This window comes from Bombina bombina, chromosome 4 (genome assembly GCF_027579735.1).
Source record: "Bombina bombina isolate aBomBom1 chromosome 4, aBomBom1.pri, whole genome shotgun sequence".
Taxonomy (NCBI): domain Eukaryota; kingdom Metazoa; phylum Chordata; class Amphibia; order Anura; family Bombinatoridae; genus Bombina; species Bombina bombina.
The window spans coordinates 366,615,124-366,642,623 of NC_069502.1; the positions used below are offsets into that span (position 1 = coordinate 366,615,124).

The 27,500-nt window shown below is 39.6% G+C and overlaps 1 protein-coding gene across 1 annotated transcript in view; it reads right to left on the reverse strand.

Moving 5' to 3' along the window:
- PHC3 (polyhomeotic homolog 3) overlaps window positions 1-27,500 on the reverse strand; it is a 1,036,700-nt gene that overhangs the window by 689,908 nt on the left and 319,292 nt on the right. Inside the window, exon 5 of the mRNA XM_053710129.1 lies at window positions 21,049-21,207. Within this exon, the coding sequence (XP_053566104.1) occupies window positions 21,049-21,207 (159 nt within the window). The remainder of the gene's footprint in view (window positions 1-21,048; window positions 21,208-27,500) is intronic.

Here is a 27,500-nt window from a genome sequence, read left to right on the forward strand (position 1 = left end):
GAGGGTGAAATAACGCAACTTACTTAAAACATTCCTTACTAAACCAGGTAAACTGAACTTAAAGCAGCAGTACACTCAGTGAAATAGATTTCAGTCTCAACAATTGCACAGTGTAAAAGAATAAAAAACTGTTCATTGAAGATTACATTTTTTAAAATAATGTATTATTTTTACCTTTTTCCGCACTGCTTCTCCTTACAGCTCGACGAGCAAGGAACACCCAGAGAAAAGGGCTGTACTACCACGCTATGTGACCCTGCCCCGCGACCAATTAAAACCATTTATTCAATTTTATTTAAATCAGCTTGTATTTCAAATGAGTATGCGCAATTGTCAGTAGTGCGTACACAGTGGCAAATCTTGCACGCGCACAATTCACCTCAATGATTTATGTTTGTGCTACATGACTGCACCAGTCCTGTACGTCTCACTGCACACGCTTTACATGGCCCACAATATGAACAAAACTTATTAGCATACTTGTTTCTAAGTTGGTGATCCATATTGATTACTATACAGGTGCACATCAATGATTCACTGCACAAGCTTTACATATCCCCCATAGAAGTGTATAGTGAATTGCGTGTATACATGTTTATTGTGTATTACGGCCAGCAACGTATTGTGTATTGTGAATTATGGCCAGCAGGTTATCTCCCATAGTAATGTGTAATGTGTATTGAAACAGCCAGCAGTGCATACTGTATTAGGGCTACAAGTGTATAGTGAATTGCGGGTATAAGTGTTTATTGTGTATTACGGCCAGCAATGGATTGTGTATTGTGAATTACGGCCAGCAGGTTATCTCCCATAGTAATGTGTAAGATGTGATACGTATTCAGTGTATAGATGTGCAATAGTGACAAGTTAGTGTGGCTTCTAAACACAGACACACAAACTACAGTACCGAGTCAGACTATTAGTCCTACAGTAGTAATAACTAAAACATTAGATTAGGTGTAATTAGTTTAAATATTTGATCATTTCTTTTTTATTTTGTGCAATTTAGTGTTTGTTTTTTTTTTGTAATTTAGTTAATTGTATTTAATTAATGTAATTTATTTAATAGAAGTGTAAGGTTAGGTGTAATTGTAACATAGGTTAGGTTTTATTCTACAGGTAAATTTGTATTTATTTTAGCTAGGTAGTTAGTAAATAGTTAATAACTATTTAGTAACTATTCTACCTAGTTAAAATAAATACAAACTTGCCTGTGAAATTAAAATAAAACTTAAGTTAGATACAATGTAACTATTAGTTATATTGTAGCTAGCTTAGGTTTAATTTCACAGATAAGAATTTAGTTTTAAATAGGAATTATTTAGTTATTAATAGTAGGTTTTATTTATATTTATTTTAATTACATTAAAGTTAGGGGGTGTTAGGGTTAGACTTAGGGTTAGGTTTAGGGGTTGATAACTTTAGTATAGTGGGGGTGATTTTGGGGGCAGCAGATTAGGGGGTTAACAGTAATGTAGGTTGCGGCGATGTTAGAGACAGCAGATTAGGGGTTAATAATATTTAACTAGTGTTTGCGATGTGGGAGTGCGGCGGTTTAGGGGTTAATATGTTTATTATAGTGGCGGCGATGTCCGGAGCGGCAGCTTAGGGGTTAATAATTTTATTTTAGTGTTTGCGATGTGGGAGGGCCTCGGTTTAGGGGTTAATAGGTAGTTTATGGGTGTTAGTGTACTTTTTAGCACTTTAGTTATGAGTTTTATGTTACAGCGTTGTAGCATAAAACCCATAACTACTGACTTTCAGTTTACAGTATGATTCTTGACGGTATAGGGTGTACCGCTCACTTTTTGGCCTCCCAGGTAGACTCGTAATACCAGCGCAAAGGAAGTCCCATTGAAAAAGGACTTTTGGAAAGCTGCGGAAGTTACGTTGCGTTACGGCCAAAAAGTGTGCAGTACACCAAAACCTGCAAAACTCGTAATACCAGCAGTACTGAAAAAGAGCCATAATGCTGCTTTTCCACTCATACCCGCAAAACTCGTAATCAAGCCGAAAGTACTTTCATTTAAAATAAAACATTTTTTGGGTGAACTGTCCCTTTAACAAAAACATGCTGTTTTACAACCTCAGTTTTTCTCAGCTTTTCTCAGCTCAGCTGCAATGTGCTTCTCTCCAAGTCAGAAAATACCCTGGAGGCTCTCTCTCTCCACCTAGCAGCTGGAGGATTAATTACACTCATTTGATTGAATACAGGTGGAGAGAAATCCCTTCCTGATTCCTCACCTTCAGCTATGTGTAAACTGAGGAGTGGAACACTGGCCCGCCCTCTCTCCAATGTTCCACCCCAGGGATCCAAAAATACAGCAGCTTTATACCTAGCCACATTTTACACAATACATTTCCCTGGGGTTTAGAAATCCAATACACAAACATAGTAGGAGAAATATTAACCTTGTCACTCACAATTCCCTGTTCTCTTTCACAATATATATATATATATATATATATATATATATATATATATACACACACACACAGGTAGCCCTCAGTTTACGCCAGGGTTAGGTTCCAGGAGGAATGGTTGTAAATTGAAACCGTTGTAAATTGAAACCCAGTTTATAATATAAGTCAATGGGAAGTGAGGGGGTTAGGTTCCAGGCCCCTATCAAAATTGTCATAAGTAACACCTAATACATTATTTTTAAAGCTTTGAAATGAAGACTTTAAGTGCTAAACAGCATTATAAACCTAATAATATAGATTGTATCATCATCATCAAACTAAGTTTAATGAACAAAAACATTTGCTAACAGCACCTAATTAAATAATCACACAACAGACTGCATCATAATCAAACTAACGCCTAGATTTAGAGTTGTGTCGTTAAAGACCCGCGTAGCTAACGCTGCTTTTTTTCCCAGCGCACCCTTAAGACAACGCTGGTATTTAGAGTTCTCTGAAGGGTTGCGTTAGGCTCCAAAAAGGGAGCGTAAAGGCATATTTACCGCCACTTCAACTCTCAATACCAGCATTGCTTACGGTAGCGGCTAGCTAGAAAAACGTGCTCATGCACGATATCCCCATAGGATACAATGGGGCAGTTTGGGCTTAAAAAAAAAAACCTAACACCTGCAAAAAAGCAGCGTTAAGCTCCTAACGCAGCCCCATTGTTTCCTATGGGGAAAGAAAAAATATGTCTACACCTAACACCCTAACATGTACCCCGAGTCTAAACACCCCTAACCTTACACTTATTAACCCCTAATCTGCCGCCCCCGCTATCGCTGACACCAGCATTATATTATTAATTCCTAATCTCCCGCTCCGTACACCCCCGCAACCTAAATTATACCTATGTACCCCTAATCTGCTGCCCCTAACATCGCCGACACCTATATTATATTTATTAACCCCTAATCTGCCGCCCCCAACGTCGCCACTACCTAACTACACTTATTAACCCCTAATCTGCTGAACGGACCTCGCCGCAACTATAATAAATGTATTAACCCCTAAACCTCCTCACTCCCGCCTCAAAAACCCTATAATAAATAGTATTAACCCCTAATCTGCCCTCCCGAACATCGCCGACAGCTAACTTCAAGTATTAACCCCTAATCTGCCGACCGGACCTCGTCGCTACTCTAATAAATGTATTAACCCCTAAAGCTAAGTCTAACCCTAACACCCCACTAAGTTAAATATAATTTTAATCTAAATAAATAAATTAAATATTATTAACTAAAGCATTCCTATTTAAAACTAAATACTTACCTGTAAAATAATAACGAATAATTATATTGTAGCTATTTTAGGATTTATATTTATTTTACAGGCAACTTTGTATTTATTTTAACTAGGTACAATAGCTATTAAATAGTTATTTACTATTATTATATATATTATATTAATAGCTACCTAGTTAAAATAATTACAAAATTACCTGTAAAATAAATCCTAAACTAAGTTACAATTAAACCTAACACTACACTATCAATAAATTAATTAAATAAATTAACTACAATTACATACAATTCGATAAACTAAACTAAATTACCAAAAAAAAAACACTAAATTACAAAAAATAAAAAAAGATTACAAGAATTTTAAGCTAATTACACCTACTCTAAGCCCCCTAATAAAATAACAAAGCCCCACAAAATAAAAAAAATTCCCTACCCTAATCTAAATTTAACCCCTTAATGACAACTGACGTACCAGGTACGTCATGCAAAAACTAACTGTTAATGACAATAGACGTACCTGGTACGTCAGTTGTCTAACAGAGTGCTGGAAGTGATCACAACCGCTTCCAGCAGCTCTGAGGGTATTGCAGTGATGCCTCGATATGGAGGCATCCTGCAATACACCTTTACAAGCCTCCGATGCAGAGAGAGCCACTCTGTGGCCCTCTCTGCACCGGTAGCGATGGTGCCGTTGTCCGGGCGGGAGGAGGGAGCGTGTGCGCGCGTGCACGGGGCGCTTGTGCACATGGGGGCGCGTGCACGTGGGCGCGCGTGCACGTGCGCACATTAGCCACACTGACACCAATGAAGGAAGGAAGGAATATATTTGAAACCTGGGAAATCGGAAGACATAAACCATTTATTCTCACTAGTGTTTTTTATTTTTTGTAATGCTAGATTTAATTTTTTTAGTAGTGTTAGTTTTTTTTTTAATGTGCAATTTAGTTTATTTAATTGGTAGTTATTTTAATTTTAGTATAATAGTTGTTAGGTTAATTGTTAGTTTAAACTTAGGTTTTTTAATTTCACAGGTAAGTTTTATTTATTTTAAGATAGGGATATTGTAATTTTAATTTAAAGTTAGGGGTTTGTTAGGTTTAGGGGTTAATAGTTTAATTTAGTTTTTTGTGATGTGGGGGCTTGCGGTTTAGGGGTTAATAGGTTTATTTACGGGCGGTGATGTGGGAGGCCAGAGGTTTAGGGCTTAATAACTTTATTTAGTGGTGGTGATGTCGGGGAGCGGCAGGATAGGGGTTAATAGCGTAATTATAGTGTCGGCGACGTTGGGGTGCAGGGTAATAAGGGTTAATAACTTTATTATAACAGTGGCGATGTCGGGGAGCGGCGGAATAGGGGATAATAACTTTTATTAGTGGCTGTGATGTCGGGAGCGGCAGATTAGAGGTTAATAACTTTATTTCGGTGTAGGTGATGTCGGGGGCAGCAGATTAGGGGTGATTAGATGTGGGGTTTATGTCAGGGTGTTTTTTCCTATAGACATCAATGGGGTTGCGTTACAGCGATCGCCATTCCGCGCTTCAGGTGTATTTTTTCTAACACTCTCTCCCCATTGATGTCTATGGGAAAAGCGTTCACGAGCACGTCAAAGCAGCCCTTGGATTTTGTGCGGTATGAAGCTCATCGCCACCATATCGCACGCACAAGGAGGCTTTTCAGAAACTCGTAATGGCAGCGTTATGGAGGGTGAAATAACGCAACTTACTTAAAACATTCCTTACTAAACCAGGTAAACTGAACTTAAAGCAGCAGTACACTCAGTGAAATAGATTTCAGTCTCAACAATTGCACAGTGTAAAAGAATAAAAAACTGTTCATTGAAGATTACATTTTTTAAAATAATGTATTATTTTTACCTTTTTCCGCACTGCTTCTCCTTACAGCTCGACGAGCAAGGAACACCCAGAGAAAAGGGCTGTACTACCACGCTATGTGACCCTGCCCCGCGACCAATTAAAACCATTTATTCAATTTTATTTAAATCAGCTTGTATTTCAAATGAGTATGCGCAATTGTCAGTAGTGCGTACACAGTGGCAAATCTTGCACGCGCACAATTCACCTCAATGATTTATGTTTGTGCTACATGACTGCACCAGTCCTGTACGTCTCACTGCACACGCTTTACATGGCCCACAATATGAACAAAACTTATTAGCATACTTGTTTCTAAGTTGGTGATCCATATTGATTACTATACAGGTGCACATCAATGATTCACTGCACAAGCTTTACATATCCCCCATAGAAGTGTATAGTGAATTGCGTGTATACATGTTTATTGTGTATTACGGCCAGCAACGTATTGTGTATTGTGAATTATGGCCAGCAGGTTATCTCCCATAGTAATGTGTAATGTGTATTGAAACAGCCAGCAGTGCATACTGTATTAGGGCTACAAGTGTATAGTGAATTGCGGGTATAAGTGTTTATTGTGTATTACGGCCAGCAATGGATTGTGTATTGTGAATTACGGCCAGCAGGTTATCTCCCATAGTAATGTGTAAGATGTGATACGTATTCAGTGTATAGATGTGCAATAGTGACAAGTTAGTGTGGCTTCTAAACACAGACACACAAACTACAGTACCGAGTCAGACTATTAGTCCTACAGTAGTAATAACTAAAACATTAGATTAGGTGTAATTAGTTTAAATATTTGATCATTTCTTTTTTATTTTGTGCAATTTAGTGTTTGTTTTTTTTTTGTAATTTAGTTAATTGTATTTAATTAATGTAATTTATTTAATAGAAGTGTAAGGTTAGGTGTAATTGTAACATAGGTTAGGTTTTATTCTACAGGTAAATTTGTATTTATTTTAGCTAGGTAGTTAGTAAATAGTTAATAACTATTTAGTAACTATTCTACCTAGTTAAAATAAATACAAACTTGCCTGTGAAATTAAAATAAAACTTAAGTTAGATACAATGTAACTATTAGTTATATTGTAGCTAGCTTAGGTTTAATTTCACAGATAAGAATTTAGTTTTAAATAGGAATTATTTAGTTATTAATAGTAGGTTTTATTTATATTTATTTTAATTACATTAAAGTTAGGGGGTGTTAGGGTTAGACTTAGGGTTAGGTTTAGGGGTTGATAACTTTAGTATAGTGGGGGTGATTTTGGGGGCAGCAGATTAGGGGTTAACAGTAATGTAGGTTGCGGCGATGTTAGAGACAGCAGATTAGGGGTTAATAATATTTAACTAGTGTTTGCGATGTGGGAGTGCGGCGGTTTAGGGGTTAATATGTTTATTATAGTGGCGGCGATGTCCGGAGCGGCAGCTTAGGGGTTAATAATTTTATTTTAGTGTTTGCGATGTGGGAGGGCCTCGGTTTAGGGGTTAATAGGTAGTTTATGGGTGTTAGTGTACTTTTTAGCACTTTAGTTATGAGTTTTATGTTACAGCGTTGTAGCATAAAACCCATAACTACTGACTTTCAGTTTACAGTATGATTCTTGACGGTATAGGGTGTACCGCTCACTTTTTGGCCTCCCAGGTAGACTCGTAATACCAGCGCAAAGGAAGTCCCATTGAAAAAGGACTTTTGGAAAGCTGCGGAAGTTACGTTGCGTTACGGCCAAAAAGTGTGCAGTACACCAAAACCTGCAAAACTCGTAATACCAGCAGTACTGAAAAAGAGCCATAATGCTGCTTTTCCACTCATACCGCAAAACTCGTAATCAAGCCGAAAGTACTTTCATTTAAAATAAAACATTTTTTGGGTGAACTGTCCCTTTAACAAAAACATGCTGTTTTACAACCTCAGTTTTTCTCAGCTTTTCTCAGCTCAGCTGCAATGTGCTTCTCTCCAAGTCAGAAAATACCCTGGAGGCTCTCTCTCTCCACCTAGCAGCTGGAGGATTAATTACACTCATTTGATTGAATACAGGTGGAGAGAAATCCCTTCCTGATTCCTCACCTTCAGCTATGTGTAAACTGAGGAGTGGAACACTGGCCCGCCCTCTCTCCAATGTTCCACCCCAGGGATCCAAAAATACAGCAGCTTTATACCTAGCCACATTTTACACAATACATTTCCCTGGGGTTTAGAAATCCAATACACAAACATAGTAGGAGAAATATTAACCTTGTCACTCACAATTCCCTGTTCTCTTTCACAATATATATATATATATATATATATATATATATATACACACACACACAGGTAGCCCTCAGTTTACGCCAGGGTTAGGTTCCAGGAGGAATGGTTGTAAATTGAAACCGTTGTAAATTGAAACCCAGTTTATAATATAAGTCAATGGGAAGTGAGGGGGTTAGGTTCCAGGCCCCTATCAAAATTGTCATAAGTAACACCTAATACATTATTTTTAAAGCTTTGAAATGAAGACTTTAAGTGCTAAACAGCATTATAAACCTAATAATATAGATTGTATCATCATCATCAAACTAAGTTTAATGAACAAAAACATTTGCTAACAGCACCTAATTAAATAATCACACAACAGACTGCATCATAATCAAACTAACGCCTAGATTTAGAGTTGTGTCGTTAAAGACCCGCGTAGCTAACGCTGCTTTTTTTTCCAGCGCACCCTTAAGACAACGCTGGTATTTAGAGTTCTCTGAAGGGTTGCGTTAGGCTCCAAAAAGGGAGCGTAAAGGCATATTTACCGCCACTTCAACTCTCAATACCAGCATTGCTTACGGTAGCGGCTAGCTAGAAAAACGTGCTCATGCACGATATCCCCATAGGATACAATGGGGCAGTTTGGGCTTAAAAAAAAAAACCTAACACCTGCAAAAAAGCAGCGTTAAGCTCCTAACGCAGCCCCATTGTTTCCTATGGGGAAAGAAAAAATATGTCTACACCTAACACCCTAACATGTACCCCGAGTCTAAACACCCCTAACCTTACACTTATTAACCCCTAATCTGCCGCCCCCCGCTATCGCTGACACCAGCATTATATTATTAATTCCTAATCTCCCGCTCCGTACACCCCCGCAACCTAAATTATACCTATGTACCCCTAATCTGCTGCCCCTAACATCGCCGACACCTATATTATATTTATTAACCCCTAATCTGCCGCCCCCAACGTCGCCACTACCTAACTACACTTATTAACCCCTAATCTGCTGAACGGACCTCGCCGCAACTATAATAAATGTATTAACCCCTAAACCTCCTCACTCCCGCCTCAAAAACCCTATAATAAATAGTATTAACCCCTAATCTGCCCTCCCGAACATCGCCGACAGCTAACTTCAAGTATTAACCCCTAATCTGCCGACCGGACCTCGTCGCTACTCTAATAAATGTATTAACCCCTAAAGCTAAGTCTAACCCTAACACCCCACTAAGTTAAATATAATTTTAATCTAAATAAATAAATTAAATATTATTAACTAAAGCATTCCTATTTAAAACTAAATACTTACCTGTAAAATAATAACGAATAATTATATTGTAGCTATTTTAGGATTTATATTTATTTTACAGGCAACTTTGTATTTATTTTAACTAGGTACAATAGCTATTAAATAGTTATTTACTATTATTATATATATTATATTAATAGCTACCTAGTTAAAATAATTACAAAATTACCTGTAAAATAAATCCTAAACTAAGTTACAATTAAACCTAACACTACACTATCAATAAATTAATTAAATAAATTAACTACAATTACATACAATTCGATAAACTAAACTAAATTACCAAAAAAAAAAACACTAAATTACAAAAAATAAAAAAAGATTACAAGAATTTTAAGCTAATTACACCTACTCTAAGCCCCCTAATAAAATAACAAAGCCCCACAAAATAAAAAAAATTCCCTACCCTAATCTAAATTTAACCCCTTAATGACAACTGACGTACCAGGTACGTCATGCAAAAACTAACTGTTAATGACAATAGACGTACCTGGTACGTCAGTTGTCTAACAGAGTGCTGGAAGTGATCACAACCGCTTCCAGCAGCTCTGAGGGTATTGCAGTGATGCCTCGATATGGAGGCATCCTGCAATACACCTTTACAAGCCTCCGATGCAGAGAGAGCCACTCTGTGGCCCTCTCTGCACCGGTAGCGATGGTGCCGTTGTCCGGGCGGGAGGAGGGAGCGTGTGCGAGCGTGCACGGGCGCTTGTGCACATGGGGGCGCGTGCACGTGGGTGCGCGTGCACGTGCGCACATTAGCCACACTGACACCAATGAAGGAAGGAAGGAAGGGGGAAAAAAAAAGGATCTGGGAGGGGGAGGGGGTGGGGGTATTGTGGGGGGGCTGCTACACTACAGAAATAATTAAAAATAAAAATAAAAGTTAAAAATAAAATTAAAATACTTTGGTTTGTGGGGCCAAACTGGGTACTGGCAGACAGCCAAGATGGCGGTAATTAGGTAGGAGAGAGGGTTAGAAAGCTGGGGGGGGGGGGGATCAGGGAGGTTGGTGCTAAGGCAGGGGTCCATCACAACTAAAATATTTTATTATTTTTATTTAAAAAAAAAACTCTTTTATTTAGTACTGGCAGACTTTCTGCCAGTACTTAAGATGGCGGGAACAATTGTGGGGTGGGGGAGGGAAGAGAGCTGTTTGGGAGGGATCAGGGGGTGGGATGTGTCAGGTGGGAGGCTGATCTCTAAAATTAACCCTGCAAGCTCCCTACAAGCTACCTAATTTAACCCCTTCACTGCTGGGCATAATTCACGTGTGGTGCGCAGCAGCATTTAGCGGCCTTCTAATTACCAAAAAGCAACGCCAAAGCCATATGTCTGCTATTTCTGAACAAAGGGGATCCCAGAGAAGCTTTTACAACAATTTCTGCCATAATAGTACAAGCTGTTTGTAAATAATTTCAGTGAGAAACCTAAATTGTGAAAAATGTAAAGTTTTTTTTTTATTTGCTCGCATTTGGCGGTGAAAAGGTGGCATAAAATATACCAAAATGGGCCTAGATCAATACTTGTGGTTGTCTACTACACTAGACTAAAGCTAAAATTAACCCTACAAGCTCCCTACAAGCTCCCTAATTAACCCCTTCACTCCTGGGCATAAAACACGTGTGGTGCGCAGCGGCATTTAGCGGCCTTCTAATTACCAAAAAGCAACCACAAAGCCATATAAGTCTGTTATTTCTGAAAAAGGGGATCCCAGAGAAGCATTTACAACCATTTGTGCCATAATTGCAGAAGCTGTTTGTAAATAATTTCAGTGGGAAACCAAAAGTTTGTGACAAAATTTATGAAAAAGTGAACTTTTTTTTTTTTTTTTTATCACATTTGGCGGTGAAATGGTGGCATGAAATATATCAAAATGGGCCTAGATCAATACTTTGGGATGTCTTCTAAAACAAAATATATACATGTCAAGGGATATTCAGGTATTCCTAATAGATATCAGGGTTCCAAAGTAACTAGCGCTAATTTTGAAAAAAAAGTGGTTTGGAAATAGTAAAGTGCTACTTGTATTTATTGCCCCATAAATTGCAAAAAAAGCAAAGAACGTGTAAACATTGGGTATTTCTAAACTCAGGACAAAATTTATAAACTATTTAGCATGGGTGTTTTTTGGTGATTGTAGATGTGTAACAGATTTTGGGGGTCAAAGTTAGAAAAAGTGTGTTTTTTTCCATTTTTTCCTCATATTTTATCATTTTTTTTAGTAAATTATAAGATATGATGAAAATAATGGTATCTTTAGAAAGTCCATTTAATGACGAGAAAAACGGTATATAATATGTATGGGTACAGTAAGCGAGTAAGAGGAAAATTACAGCTAAACGCAAACACTGCAGAAATGTAAAAATAGCCATTGTCATTAAGGGTAAGAAAATTGAAAAATGATCCGGTCATTAAGGGGTTAAAAAGTTAACAGCTCTATTACCTTACCAGCCCTTAAAAGGACTTTTTGCGGGGCATGCCCCAAAGAAATCAGCTCTTTTGCCTGTAAAAAAAACACACAATACGACCCCCCAACATTACAACCCACCACCCACATACCCCTACTCTAACCCAAACCCCCCTTAAATAAACCTAACACTACCCCCCTGAAGATCTCCCTACCTTGAGTCGTCTTCACCCAACCAGGCACCGATGGACCAAAAGGAGACATCCGGAGCGGCAGAAGTCTTCATCCTATCCGGCAGAAGAGGACATCCGGACTGGCAGACATCTTCATCCAAGCGGCATCTTCTATCTTCATCCATCCGACGAGGAACGGCTCCATCTTCAAGACCTCCGGCGTGGAACATCCTTCTTCAACGACGACTAGACGACGAATGAAGGTTCCTTTAAGTGACGTCATCCAAGATGGCGTCCCTTGAATTCCGATTGGCTGATAGGATTCTATCAGCCAATCGGAATTAAGGTAGGAAAAATCTGATTGGCTGATTGAATCAGCCAATCAGATTCAAGTTCAATCGGATTGGCTGATCCAATCAGCCAATCAGATTGAGCTTGCATTCTATTGGCTGATCGGAACAGCCAATAGAATGCAAGCTCAATCTGATTGGCTGATTGGATCAGCCAATCCGATTGAACTTGAATCTGATTGGCTGATTCAATCAGCCAATCAGATTTTTCCTACTTTAATTCCGATTGGCTGATAGAATCCTATCAGCCAATCGGAATTCGAGGGACGCCATCTTGAATGACGTCACTTAAAGGAACCTTCATTCGTCGTCTAGTCGTCGTTGAAGAAGGATGTTCCGCGCCGGAGGTCTTGAAGATGGAGCCGCTCCTAGTCGGATGGATGAAGATAGAAGATGCCGCTTGGATGAAGATGTCTGCCGGTCCGGATGTCCTCTTCTGCCCGGATAGGATGAAGACTTCTGCCGCTCTGGATGTCTTCTTTTAGTCCATCGGTGCCCGGTTGGGTGAAGAAGACTCAAGGTAGGGAGATCTTCAGGGGGGTCGTGTTAGGTTTATTTAAGGGGGGTTTGGGTTAGAGTAGGGGTATGTGGGTGGTGGGTTGTAATGTTGGGGGGTCGTATTGTGTGTTTTTTTTACAGGCAAAAGAGCTGATTTCTTTGGTGCATGCCCCGGTAAGGTAATAGAGCTGTTAATTTTTTAATTTAGATTAGGGTAGGGAATTTTTTTTATTTTGGGGGGCTTTGTTATTTTATTAGGGGGCTTAGAGTAGGTGTAATTAGCTTAAAATTCTTGTAATCTTTTTTTATTTTTTGTAATTTAGTGTTTTTTTTTTTGGTAATTTAGTTTAGTTTATTTAATTATATGTAATTGTAGTTAATTTATTTAATTAATTTATTGATAGTGTAGTGTTAGGTTTAATTGTAACTTAGGTTAGGATTTATTTTACAGGTAATTTTGTAATTATTTTAACTAGGTAGCTATTAAATAGTAAATAACTATTTAATAGCTATTGTACCTAGTTAAAATAAATACAAAGTTGCCTGTAAAATAAATATAAATCCTAAAATAGCTACAATATAATTATTTGTTATATTGTAGCTATATTAGGGTTTATTTTACAGGTAAGTATTTAGTTTTAAATAGGAATACTTTAGTTAATAATATTTAATTTATTTCGCTAGATTAAAATTATATTTAACTTAGGGGGGTGTTAGGGTTAGACTTAGCTTTAGGGGTTAATACATTTATTAGAGTAGCGACAAGGTCCGGTCGGCAGATTAGGGGTTAATACTTGAAGTTAGGTGGCGGCGATGTTAGGGAGCGCAGATTAGGGGTTAATACTATTTATTATAGGGTTTGTGAGGCGGGAGTGCGGCGGTTTAGGGGTTAATAACTTTATTAGAGTAGCGGCAAGGTCCGGTCGGCAGATTAGGGGTTAATAAGTGTAAGGTAGCGGCGACGTTGGGGGGGGCAGATTAGGGGTTAATAAATATTATGTAGGTGTCGGCGATGTTAGGGGCAGCAGATTAGGGGTTCATAGGGATAATGTAGGTGGCGGCGATGTGCGGTCGGCAGATTAGGGGTTAAAAAAAATTATTATAGTGGCGGCGATGTGGGGGGACCTCGGTTTAGGGGTACATAGGTAGTTTATGGGTGTTAGTGTACTTTAGAGCACAGTAGTTAAGAGCTTTATAAACCGGCGTTAGCCCAGAAAGCTCTTAACTACTGACTTTTTCCTGCGGATGGAGTCTTGTCGGTAGAGGCTCTACCGCTCACTTCAGCCAAAACTCTAAATTCCAGCGTTAGTAAGATCCCATTGAAAAGATAGGATACGCAATTGGCGAAAGGGAATCTGCGGTATGGAAAAGTCGCAGCTTGGAAGTGAGCGTTAGACCCTTTCCTGACATCGCCGACACCTATATTATATTTATTAACCCCTAATCTGCCGCCCCCAACGTCGCTACTACCTAACTACATTTATTAACCCCTAATCTGCTGAACGGACCTCGCTGCAACTATAATAAATGTATTAACCCCTAAACCTCCTCACTCCCGCCTCAAAAACCCTATAATAAATAGTATTAACCCCTAATCTGCCCTCCCGAACATCGCCGACAGCTAACTTCAAGTATTAACCCCTAATCTGCCGACCGGACCTCGTCGCTACTCTAATAAATGTATTAACCCCTAAAGCTAAGTCTAACCCTAACACCCCCCTAAGTTAAATATAATTTTAATCTATTAAATAAATTAAATATTATTAACTAAAGCATTCCTATTTAAAACTAAATACTTACCTGTAAAATAATAACGAATAATTATATTGTAGCTATTTTAGGATTTATATTTATTTTACAGGCAACTTTGTATTTATTTTAACTAGGTACAATAGCTATTAAATAGTTAATTACTATTTAATAGCTACCTAGTTAAAATAATTACAAAATTACCTGTAAAATAAATCCTAACCTAAGTTACAATTAAACCTAACACTACACTATCAATAAATTAATTAAATAAATTAACTACAATTACATACAATTCGATAAACTAAACTAAATTACCAAAAAAAAAAAACACTAAATTACAAAAAATAAAAAAAGATTACAAGAATTTTAAGCTAATTACACCTACTCTAAGCCCCCTAATAAAATAACAAAGCCCCCCAAAATAAAAAAAATTTCCCTACCCTAATCTAAATTTAACCCCTTAATGACAACTGACGTACCAGGTACGTCATGCAAAAACTAACTGTTAATGACAATAGACGTACCTGGTACGTCAGTTGTCTAACAGAGTGCTGGAAGTGATCACAACCGCTTCCAGCAGCTCTGAGGGTATTGCATTGATGCCTTGATATGGAGGCATCCTGCAATACCCCTTTACAAGCCTCCGATGCAGAGAGAGCCACTCTGTGGCCCTCTCTGCACCGGTAGCGATGGTGCCGTTGTCCGGGTGGGAGGAGGGAGCGTGTGCGTGTGTGCACGTGCGCGCATTAGCCACACTGACACCAATGAAGGAAGGGGAAAAAAAAGTTACACATTTTTTTTTACATATAAAAGGATCTGGGAGGGGGAGGGGTGGGAGTATTGTGGGGGGGCTGCTACACTACAGAAATAATTAAAAATAAAAATAAAAGTTAAAAATAAAATTAAAATACTTTGGTTTGTGGGGCCAAACTGGGTACTGGCAGACAGCTGCCAGTACCCAAGATGGCGGTAATTAGGTAGGGGAGAGGGTTAGAGAGCTGGGGGGGGGGGGTCAGGGAGGTTGGTGCTAAGGCAGGGGTCCATCACAACTAAAATATTTTATTATTTTTATTAAAAAAAAAAAAAAAAAACTCTTTTATTTAGTACTGGCAGACTTTCTGCCAGTACTTAAGATGGCGGGAACAATTGTGGGGTGGGGGAGGGAAGAGAGCTGTTTGGGAGGGATCAGGGGGTGGGATGTGTCAGGTGGGAGGCTGATCTCTAAAATTAACCCTGCAAGCTCCCTACAAGCTACCTAATTTAACCCCTTCACTGCTGGGCATAATTCACGTGTGGTGAGCAGCAGCATTTAGCGGCCTTCTAATTACCAAAAAGCAACGCCAAAGTCATATAAGTCTGCTATTTCTGAACAAAGGGGATCCCAGAGAAGCTTTTACAACAATTTCTGCCATAATAGCACAAGCTGTTTGTAAATAATTTCAGTGAGAAACCTAAAATTGTGAAAAATGTAAAGTTTTTTTTTTATTTGCTCGCATTTGGCGGTGAAATGGTGGCATAAAATATACCAAAATGGGCCTAGATCAATACTTGGGGTTGTCTACTACACTACACTAAAGCTAAAATTAACCCTACAAACTCCCTAATTAACCCCTTCACTCCTGGGCATAAAACACGTGTAGTGCGCAGCGGCATTTAGCGGCCTTCTAATTACCAAAAAGCAACCACAAAGCCATATAATTCTGTTATTTCTGAAAAAGGGGATCCCAGAGAAGCATTTACAACCATTTCTGCCATAATTGCAGAAGCTGTTTGTAAATAATTTCAGTGGGAAACCTAAAGTTTGTGACAAAATTTGTGAAAAAGTGAACTTTTTTTTTTTTTTTATCGCATTTGGCGGTGAAATGGTGGCATGAAATATACCAAAATGGGCCTAGATCAATACTTTGGGATGTCTTCTAAAACAAAATATATACATGTCAAGGGATATTCAGGTATTCCTGACAGATATCAGGGTTCCAAAGTAACTAGCGCTAATTTTGAAAAAAAGTGGTTTGGAAATAGTAAAGTGCTACTTGTATTTATTGCCCCATAAATTGCAAAAAAAAGCAAAAAACGTGTAAACATTGGGTATTTCTAAACTCAGAACAAAATTTATAAACTATTTAGCATGGGTGTTTTTTGGTGATTGTAGACGTGTAACAGATTTTGGGGGTCAAAGTTAGAAAAAGTGTGTTTTTTTCCATTTTTTCCTCATATTTTATCATTTTTTTTAGTAAGTTATAAGATATGATGAAACTAATGGTATCTTTACAAAGTCCATTTAATGACGAGAAAAACGGTATATAATATGTATGGGTACAGTAAATGAGTAAGAGCAAAATTACAGCTAAACGCAAACACTGCAGAAATGTAAAAATAGCCATTGTCATTAAGGGTAAGAAAATTGAAAAATGGTCCGGTCATTAAGGGGTTAAAAAGTTAACAGCTCTATTACCTTACCAGCCCTTAAAAGGGCTTTTTGCGGGGCATGCCCCAAAGAAATCAGCTCTTTTGCCTGTAAAAAAACCACATTACCACCCCCCAACATTACAACCCACCACCCACATACCCCTACTCTAACCCAAACCCCCCTTAAATAAACCTAACACTACCCCCCTGAAGATCTCCCTACCTTGAGTCGTCTTCACCCAACCAGGCACCAATGGACCAAAAGGAGACATCCGGAGCGGCAGAAGTCTTCATCCTATCCGGCAGAAGAGGACATCCGGACTAGCAGACATCTTCATCCAAGTGGCATCTTCTATCTTCATCCATCCGACGAGGAACGGCTCCATCTTCAAGACCTCCGGCATGGAACATCCTTCTTCAACGACGACTAGACGACGAATGAAGGTTCCTTTAAGTGACGTCATCCAAGATGGCGTCCCTTGAATTCCGATTGGCTGATAGGATTCTATCAGCCAATCGGAATTAAGGTAGGAAAAATCTGATTGGCTGATTGAATCAGCCAATCAGATTCAAGTTCAATCGGATTGGCTGATAAAATCAGCCAATCAGATTGAGCTTGCATTCTATTGGCTGATCGGAACAGCCAATAGAATGCAAGCTCAATCTGATTGGCTGATCAGATCAGCCAATCGGATTGAACTTGAATCTGATTGGCTGATTCCATCAGCCAATCAGAATTTTCCTACCTTAATTCCGATTTGCTGATAGAATCCTATTAGCCAATCGGAATTCGAGGGACGCCATCTTGGATGACGTCCCTTAAAGGAACCGTCATTCGTCGGGAAGTCGTCGGTGAAGATGGATGGATCCGCGCTGGAGGTCTTGAAGATCAGCCGGTCGTCATCGGATTGAAAAACATAGAAGATGCGGCTTGGAAGAAGATGTTTGCCGGTCCGGATGTCCTCTTCTGCCCGCTTGGATCAAGACTTCAGCCGGAGGATGGACGTCACTCTTCAGCCCCCGCTTGGGCTTGGATCAACACTTCGGAGGCTTGGATCAAGACTTCCGAGGACGGATCGGTGAACCTGGCATGGTGAAGATAAGGTAGGAAGATCTTCAGGGGCTTAGTGTTAGGTTTATTTAAGGGGGGTTTGGGTTAGATTAGGGGTATGTGGGTGGTGGGTTGTAATGTTGGGGGGGGGTATTGTATGTTTTTTTTTTACAGGCAAAAGAGCTGAATTCTTTGGGGCATGCCCCGCAAATGGCCCTTTTCAGGGCTGGTAAGGTAAAAGAGCTTTGAACTTTTTTAATTTAGAATAGGGTAGAGCATTTTTTTTATTTTGGGGGTCTTTGTTATTTTATTAGGGGGCTTAGAGTAGGTGTAATTAGTTTAAAATTGTTGTAATATTTTTCTAATGTTTGTAAATATTTTTTTATTTTTTGTAACTTAGTTCTTTTTTATTTTTTGTACTTTAGTTAGTTTATTTAATTGTAGTTATTTGTAGGTATTGTATTTAATTAATTTATTGATAGTGTAGTGTTAGGTTTAATTGTAGATAATTGTAGGTATTTTATTTTATTTATTTATTGATAGTGTAGTGTTAGGTTTAATTGTAACTTAGGTTAGGATTTATTTTACAGGTAATTTTGTAATTATTTTAACTATTTTAGCTATTGTACCTGGTTAAAATAATTACAAAGTTGCCTGTAAAATAAATATTAATCCTAAAATAGCTACAATATAATTATAATTTATATTGTAGCTATATTAGGGTTTATTTTACAGGTAAGTATTTAGCTTTAAATAGGAATAATTTATATAATAAGAGTTAATTTATTTCGTTAGATTTAAATTATATTTAACTTAGGGGGGGTGTTAGTGTTAGTGTTAGACTTAGCTTTAGGGGTTAATCCATTTATTAGACTAGCGGCAAGATCAGATCGGCAGATTAGGGGTTAATTATTGTAGGTATCTGGCGGCGACGTTGTGGGGGGCAGATTAGGGGTTAATAAATATAATATAGGGGTCGGCGGTGTTAGGGGCAGCAGATTAGGGGTACATAGGTATAATGTAGGTTGCGGCGGTATACGGAGCGGCAGATTAGGGGTTAAAAAAAATATGCAGGTGTCAGCAATAGCGGGGGCGGCAGATTAGGGGTTAATAAGTGTAAGATTAGGGGTGTTTAGACTCGGGGTACATGTTAGGGTGTTAGGTGCAGACATAGGAAGTGTTTCCCCATAGTAAACAATGGGACTGCGTTAGGAGCTGAACGCTGCATTTTTGCAGGTGTTAGGTTTTTTTTCAGCTCAAACTGCCCCATTGTTTTCTATGGGGGAATCGTGCACAAGCACGTTTTTGAAGCTGGCCGCGTCCGTAAGCAACGCTGGTATTTAGAGTTGCAGTGGCGGTAAATATGCTCTACGCTCCTTTTTTGGAGCCTAACGCAACCATTCTGTGAACTCTAAACACCAGCAGTATTTAAAAGGTGCGGAGGAAAAAAAACACGCGTAGCTAACACACTCCTTTGGCCGCAGAACTCTAAATCTAGCCGCACTTTTTTTTAAAATGAGCGCTAGTTACATTGGAACCCTGATATCTGTCAAGAATCCCTGAATATCCCTTGACATGTATATATTTTTTTTTAGAAGACATCCCAAAGTATTGATCTAGGCCCATTTTGGTATATTTCATGCCACCATTTCACCGCAAAATGCGATCAAATAAAAAAAAATGTTCACTTTTTCACAAATTTTTTCACAAACTTTAGGTTTCTCACAGAAATTATTTACAAACAACTTATGCAAATTATGGCATAAATGGTTGTAAATGCTTCTCTGGGATCCCTTTGTTCAGAAATAGCAGACTTATATGGCTTTGGTGTTGCTTTTTGGTAATTAGAAGGCTGCTAAATGCCACTGCGCACCACACGTGTTTTATGCCCAGCAGTGAAGGGGTTAATTAGGGAGCATGTAGGGACCTTGTAGAGTTAATTTTAGCTTTAGTGTAGTGTAGTAGACAACCCAAAGTATTGATCTAGGCCCATTTTGGTATATTTAATGCCACCATTTCACCGCCAAATGCGATCAAATTTAAAAAAAACTTACATTTTTTCGCAATTTTAGTTTCTCACTGGAATTATTTACAAACAGCTTGTGCAATTATGGCACAAATGGTTGTAAATGCTTCTCTGGGATCCCCTTTGTTTAGAAATAGCAGACATATATGGCTTTGGCGATGCTTTTTGGTAATAAGAAGGCTGCTAAATGCCGCTGCACATCACACGTGTATTATGTCTAGCAGTGAAGGGGTTAATTAGGGATCTTGTAGGGAGCTTGCAGGGTTAATTTTAGCTTTAGTGTAGAGATCAGCCTCCCACCTGACACATCAGACCCCTTGATCCCTCCCAAACAGCTCTCTTCCCTCCCCCACCCCAGAAATTGTCCCCGCCATCTTAAGTACTGGCAGAAAGTCTGCCAGTACTAAAATAAAAGGTATCTTTTATTATTTTTTTCATTTATTTTTTTATAGCATATTTACATATGCTGCTGTGTAGGATCCCCCTTAGTCCCAAACCTCCCTGAACCCCCCCCCCCCAAACAGCTCTCTAACCCTCCCCCTCTACATTATTGGGCGCCATCTTGGGTACTGGCAGCTGTCTGCCAGTACCCAGTTTACAAAAAAAATATATATTTTAAATTTTTTCCCCACTTTTCTGTAGTGTAGCTCCCCCCCCTAAAGACTAAACCCCCACCCCCTCCCAGATCACTTCGATTATTTATAATTTATAATAATTTTTTATTCCCCCTCTCTCCCTCTAACTAACTGTTCCATAGTGTAATGGTTCCCACCCGCTCCCTCCCCGTGCACGTGCCCGCCGCGTCCGTGCGTGCCCCCTAGCTACCCCGCCCACGATCCCGCCCACCACTCCACTTAGAAATCCATCGATGGCCGCCCACCCGATATCGAGGCATCACTGCAATAACCGGAAAGCGGCTGGAAGCGATCCAACCCCTCGTACAGGGAACGTCGTTGTTTAAAGACCAGTTTGTGCAAGACGTACCCTGTACAACGTATGTTGTTAAGGGGTTAAGTAAAGGGAAAGGTAAAACCATGTGATGTGAAAATGGAAGGAGAGATGCAAAACACGGAGTAGAATCCTCACACTCTGGTTGGGTTTCCTCCTAGTGGGCTGGAATTTAATTCCACATGATATGGCTTGTGGACTCTCACCAGGAAGCAGATTTCAGAATGTTTCATACGTGCATTTCTAAAACACAAGAGCTATAGTTCTCAAACGCATACACAAATAATTAAACTTACCATCTGTGCCCTGAGATACATCTGGGCTGGGCTTGCACTGAGGGCTGGAGAAGTACTTCCCAACAGCATTGTCTTTTGGTTAATGCTACTACTGGTGGAGCTGGTTGTCTGGGATCGGTTTATAATTAGTGGAGATGCAGAGGAAGTAGAAAGATTAATCTATAAAAAAATACAGAAAGTTTTTTTTTTTTTTTTTTAAATATTGGCCTGGTTAGCTCCAATACACGTTAGCAATCTTTTCTTTTACTAACTATAGATTATTGTTTTTTTACATTTAAAAAAACAATCTCAACAATAATGGGTTTAATGAAACAGTAAGCATCTACCACAATCGTCTTCACAAAATGTGATTCACAACACTTTTTTGTTTCCATGAAGTACTATATAGCTTTTAAAAATAAAGATGTAGGAAAATAAATATTAAAATGTATGACAATGACCAGGAAAACCTAATTTTCATTAAGTTAGTAGGAGAATTTTTTTTTGAATGATTCAGCCAGAGAGAAGTATGGCCGCGGTTTAGCTGAGCTCTGTTGCAGACCCTGCTCAGTAGCTCATTAAGGTAGGGGATTAGCTTTTAGATGCCCACATTATACAGGGGGAAGCCTCCTGGGACACATCTGGATGCTAGTTCAGGGATCTGACCCCTATTACGGAGCACATCTCCCGCATGTTCACAGACCTACAAGCTGACTGCCTAGGCTTATCACGAGCCTTCTCGAAAGGACAATCTATGCTGCCCTGATCGACGGCTCGCAGTGCTGGATGCCTGCATCAGCAGGTTTAACTTTCTCTTTTGGGAAGTATTATATTAGGATGCTAAGCCACAATCTTAACCCCACAGACAATAAAGTACAATGTAAGTGAGGCAGGCGGTACTTGCTACGATTCCGGATGTACCTCCATAGTTGTGGACTCCACTGGAAGATGGTGCAAGGCTATCTAATTATTTGTTTTATAAGATAAATGTGGTGCTATAAACTTCTACTGAGGTGACTGCACAATTTTATTTCATCCCTCAGGAATGTCTTGCCATTGAGGAAACAGTGAAAATACTGGTAGTTATATTTGCAGCATCTTACTTTATTGATATGATATAGACTCATATGACAACACTATATCACTGGACAGGGCATATAGAACATTTAGACTTCTCCATGTGACAATATTTAAAAATTCCACACATTTAGTGGTTGAAAAAAACAAAAAGTTATGCTTACCTGATAAAAAAAATTATTTCCTGGCATGGAGAGTCCACAAATCCATTCTAATTACTAATAGGAATTCAACGCCTGGCCACCAGGAGGAGGCAAAGAACACCCTAGCAAAGCTTTAAGTATTCCTCCCACTTCCCATAACGCCCCAGTCATTCAGCAGAGGGAATACAGAAAGAGAAGAGGACACAAAGGGTATAGAGGTGCCTGACGTTTAGAAAAAATAACAAACAAAAATAATCAGCCGTCTTGAATTTAGATAACGACGGGTCATGGACTCTCCATGCCAAGAAAGAAAAGAATTTATCAGGTAAGCATAAATTTTGTTTTCTTTCCAATGGCATGGAGAGTCCACAAATCCATTCTAATTACTAGTGGGAACCAATACCCAAGCTAGAGGACACAGAATGGAAAGGGAGGGAGAAACAAGACAGGCGGACCTAAACTGAGGGCACCACCGCTTGAAGAACCTTTCTCCCAAAGGAAGCCTCAGCTGAAGCAAAAACATTGAATTTGTAAAATTTAGAGAAAGTATGCAACGAGGACCAAGTGGTTGCCTTACAAATTTGCTCCACAGAAGCCTCATTTTTAAAAGCTCAGGAAGAAGAAACAGCCCTAGTTGAATGAGCCATAATACTTTCAGGAGGATGTTGTCCAGCTGTCTCATACGCCAACCGAATGACACTTCTCAACCAAAAGGAAAGAGTAGTTGGCAGCAAACACTACAAAAAGGGCAGAAGATAGCCGAAAATCCTTAGTATCCTGGAGATAGAATTTTAGAGCACAAACTAAATCAAAGTTGTGTAACAGATGTTCCTTCTGAAAAGAAGAATTAGGACAGAATGAAGGAACGTCAATTTCCTGAAGGACCGCCTTATCCGCATGGAAAATAAGATAAGGGGGATCACACTGAGACGAAAGTTCTGAGACTCTATCAGCAGAAGAAATAGCTAACAAAAATAAAACCTTCCAAGATAACAGCTTAATATCATCACAATGCATAGGCTCAAACTGAGCCTGCTGCAAAACCTGAAGAACAAGGTTAAGGCTCCAAGAAGGAGCAACAAGTTTGAACACAGACCTGATTCTGACCAGGGCCTGAACAAAGGACTGAACATCTGGTAAGTCGGCCAAACGTTTATGTAACAGAACAGAAAGGGCAGAAATCTGACCCTTCAGGGAACTGACTGACAAACCTTTCTCCAGACCCTCCTGGAGAAAAGACAAAATATGGGGAACTCTCACTTAATGCCAAGGAAAACCCTGAGATTCACACCAGTAAAGGAATGTGCGCCAAACTTTATGGTAGATTTTGCAAGTAACCGGCTTACGAGTCTGGATCAAGGTGTCAATAACCTTTTCAAAAAAACCTTGTCTAGACAAAACTAGGCATTCAATCTCCATGCAGTCAGCTTCAGAGAATCTAGATTTGTATGTAGAAAAGGACCCTGAAGTAGAAGGTCTTTCCTCAGCGGTAATTTCCACGGGGGAGAGAACGACATATTCACAAGGTCCGCAAACCAAATTCTGTGAGGCCAAGCTGGAGCAATTAGAATCACAGAAGCCTGCTCCTGTTTGATATGGGCTATCACCTGAGAAAGGAGGGCAAACAATGGAAAAAGGTAAATCTGACCGAAATCCCATGGAACCACTAGAGCGTCCACCAGAACAGCTTGCGGATCCCTTGATCTGGATCCGTATCTGGGAAGCTTGGTGTTTAGACTAGACGCCATCAAGTCCAACTCCAGAACCCCCCCCCCATTGAGAATACCTCCTACTCCCCTGAGTGAAATGTCTGCCTGCTCAGGTAATGCACCTCCAAGTTGTCCACACCTGGGATGTCAATGGCAGAAATGTGGCAGCTGTGAGACTCCGCCCACCGAAGGATGCAAGTCACCTCCTTCATCGCTAAGGAACTCCTCGTTCCTCCCTGATGGTTGATATACGCCACCGAAGTGAGGTTGTCTGATTGAAATCAGAAAAACCGGACCAAACTCAGTTGGCGCCAAGCTATCAGAGCATTAAAGATTTCTCTCAACTCTAAGATATTTATTGGAAGGACCAGATTCCCTGAGATCTTAAGGGACCCCAAACTGTTCCCCACACGGAAATGCTGGCATCTGTAGTCACATTCTCCCAGGATGGTCTCAAGAAGCATGTGCCTTCAGATGGTCCTGAGAGAGCCACCAGGACAGAGAATCTCTAGTCAGGTTGTCTAGGACTATCCTTTGAGAGAGGTCCGAGTGGTCTCTGTTCCATTGTCTGAGCATACATAAATGTAGAGGTCTCAGATGGAATCGAGCAAAAGGAAAAATGTTCATGGAAGCCACCATGAGACCAAATTACTTTCATACACTGTGCCAGGGTTGGGCGGATGACTGAAGAGAAAGACAGACAGAAAGTACTTTAGATTTTCTGACTTCCGTTAAGAAAATATTCATCGAGATCGAGTCTATGATCGTTCCCCAAAAAAATACCCAGGTATTTGGCACCAAGGAACTCTTGTCCAGATTCACCTTCCACCTGTGAAAGTGGAGAATCAACAACAGAACATCTGTATGGGATTTTGCTAAATGAAAAGATGGCGCCTGAACTAAGATATCGTCCAGGTATGGCGCCACCGCAATTCCTTGACATCTGGCCACTGCCAAAAGAGCCCCTAGAAACTTTGTAAAGATTTGGGGGGCTGTGGCTATTTCGAAAGGCAGGGCTACAAATTGGAAGTGTTTGTCCAGGAAGGCAACCCATACAAATTGAAAATGATCCTTGTGGATAGGAACATAGAAGTAAGCGTCATTCAGGTCGTGTCATGTTCTGTCTCAGGATATTATGTGACAGTCTCATTGTCTGGAGCAGTTGCTTTAAATGAAGATTAGTAGAAGCCATATAGATTGAAAAGATATCAGATTTATTTAAATAACACAATACTTTAACTGAGCAAATACTTGAAGTATTTTAAATATATACTATTCAGGTATGCTATGTCCACATACGCCCTGTAGTGGAAAGGAACAAACAAGTAAGCAGAGATGCAGATTCAAAAGGAAAGTCTTTCTCCTGGTAATAACTGAAGTGCAAGATTTGCACAAAGCAGGAAACAACCTTGTAAACAGGTAGCAGGTTTAAAGGTAAAGTCTTTCTCCTGGTAATAACTGAAGTGCAGGATTTGCACAAAGCAGGAAACAACCTTGTAAACAGGTAGCAGGCTTAAAGGTAAAGTCTTTCTCCTGGTAATAACTGAAGTGCAGGATTGCACAAAGCAGGAAACAACCTTGTAAATAGGTAACAGTTTTAAAGGTAAAGTCTTTCTCCTGGTAATAACTGAAGTGCAGGATTTGCACAAAGCAGGAAACAGCCTTGTAAACAGGTAACAGGTTTAAAGGTAAAGTCTTTCTCCTGGTAATAACTGAAGTTCAGGAATTGCACAAGGCAGGAAACAAACTTGTAAACAGGTAGCAGGTTTAAATGTAAAGTCTTTGTCCTGGTAATAACTGAAGTGCAGGATTTGCACAAAGCAGGAAACAACCTTGTAAACAGGCGCAAAAGTGAAGTCTTCCTCCAAATATGTACTGAAGTACAGGAAACAGGTTCTGGCTTGTGACAAAACAGAAACTATGTGAAGACAATGTGCAGCCTAACAGCCAGCCTTAAATAGGGGAGGTTTTGCACAGGGATTGGTTCTGAGTAAATCCAAAATTGAGAGCACCTGTGTTTTCCACAGGTGTAATTACAAGTAAGACAAATACTCATTTAACAGATCTTTTAATTTGCATGCTATTGCATTTGAAACTATTCTGCTAGAACTGGCTGTGGCTCAACATACAAGCAAACAGGAGTAGTAAGCACAGAGCCACAGGTTCAAATCCCAGCACAGCCCTTTCAAGCAGAATGCCTCCCAGACTTTTCTTTTTCTTTTTAGTCTGGAGGCTTGGTTCGTGACAGACGCCCCCTCCAAAGAGTGCACTCCGGGCGCTCAAAGCCTGTTCAAACATCTGAAGATCAGTTTTATGAACCAGTGTTCCATTTAAAGCCCTAATACATTCAGATGAAGTTGATTCTTTCCTTGGAACAGCTGCCTGAGTTTGGGGACCCATAGAAGATTTCACTGTAGGCATAGCAAGAGTTGAATACAAAGATAGGTTGATTTGGAGATTCCTGATTACACCAAGCAGCTTGCAATGGACTGGCTGATGGGTGGAGTACATCCAGGTTGGATATGACCTCTCCCTTCAGAGTCAAGTAATTTGTTATCGGTGTTATTTATATCCAAATCAACCATATCATCCAATTCTTTCTCAGTCAATGAGTAGCTGGGTGAAGGAGGTGCTGGAGGTGTGGATCTTTAGATTTGACAGAGTCTGATTCAGCTGGAAGGTTTGTAACTTTTATGTCTGATGAGTGAGTTTCGTTAGAAGGATCTTCAGCCAGGGCAGAGACAAGGTAATGTGCAGGATTTTCCAGGAGGTATTTCTGCAGAGTTCTCCAATGTGGTAAATGTAGAAACAGAGGCAGTGGCATGAGTAGTGGATGTAGCTGGAGTGTACTCCCAACAACCATCTGTTTCAAATCAGGTACCATTTTCTGTAGCGTGTTAGAAATGGTTGCTTGTAGAATGGATGTGTTCTCGGTAGCTGGGTCCCTCTCCAGGGGGTATCTTCTCAGTTTGCTAGTGGAAGTATTATTTGTTCCCTTAGCATCAGAGTCCATTTTAAACTTTGGCTTTATCTCGACTTGATCCTCTAGGGGGGTCTTACTGGACACCCTGTTGATGTGGTGACCAGTTCCCCCACAATAGAAACAGAGGTTAAGTTGTCTTCGCCGAGTCTTTTCCTCTTCTGTTAAGGGTTCTTTCCAACCTTTTCTGGATCGGGGAGGTAACTTCAGCACAAGTTTTCAGTTGGGAGACATAACGTTTCCCACCCAGCTCCATAAGTTAATCAGTCATGTCCTTAATAAACTTTAATACTGATTTCCAATACAGCAATAATCCCAGAGGGCTCTCTTTTAGGATCTTCACATTCTGTCATGTTCTGTCTCAGGATATTGTTTGAGAGCCTCATTGTCTGGAACAGTTGCTTTAAATGAAGATTAGTAGAAGCCATATAGATTGAAACTATATCAGATTTATTTAAATAACACAATACTTTGATTGAGCCAAATACTTGCAGGGTATTTTAAAAATATACTATTCAGGTATGTTATGTCCACATACCACAGGCGTGGAAAGGAACAAACAAG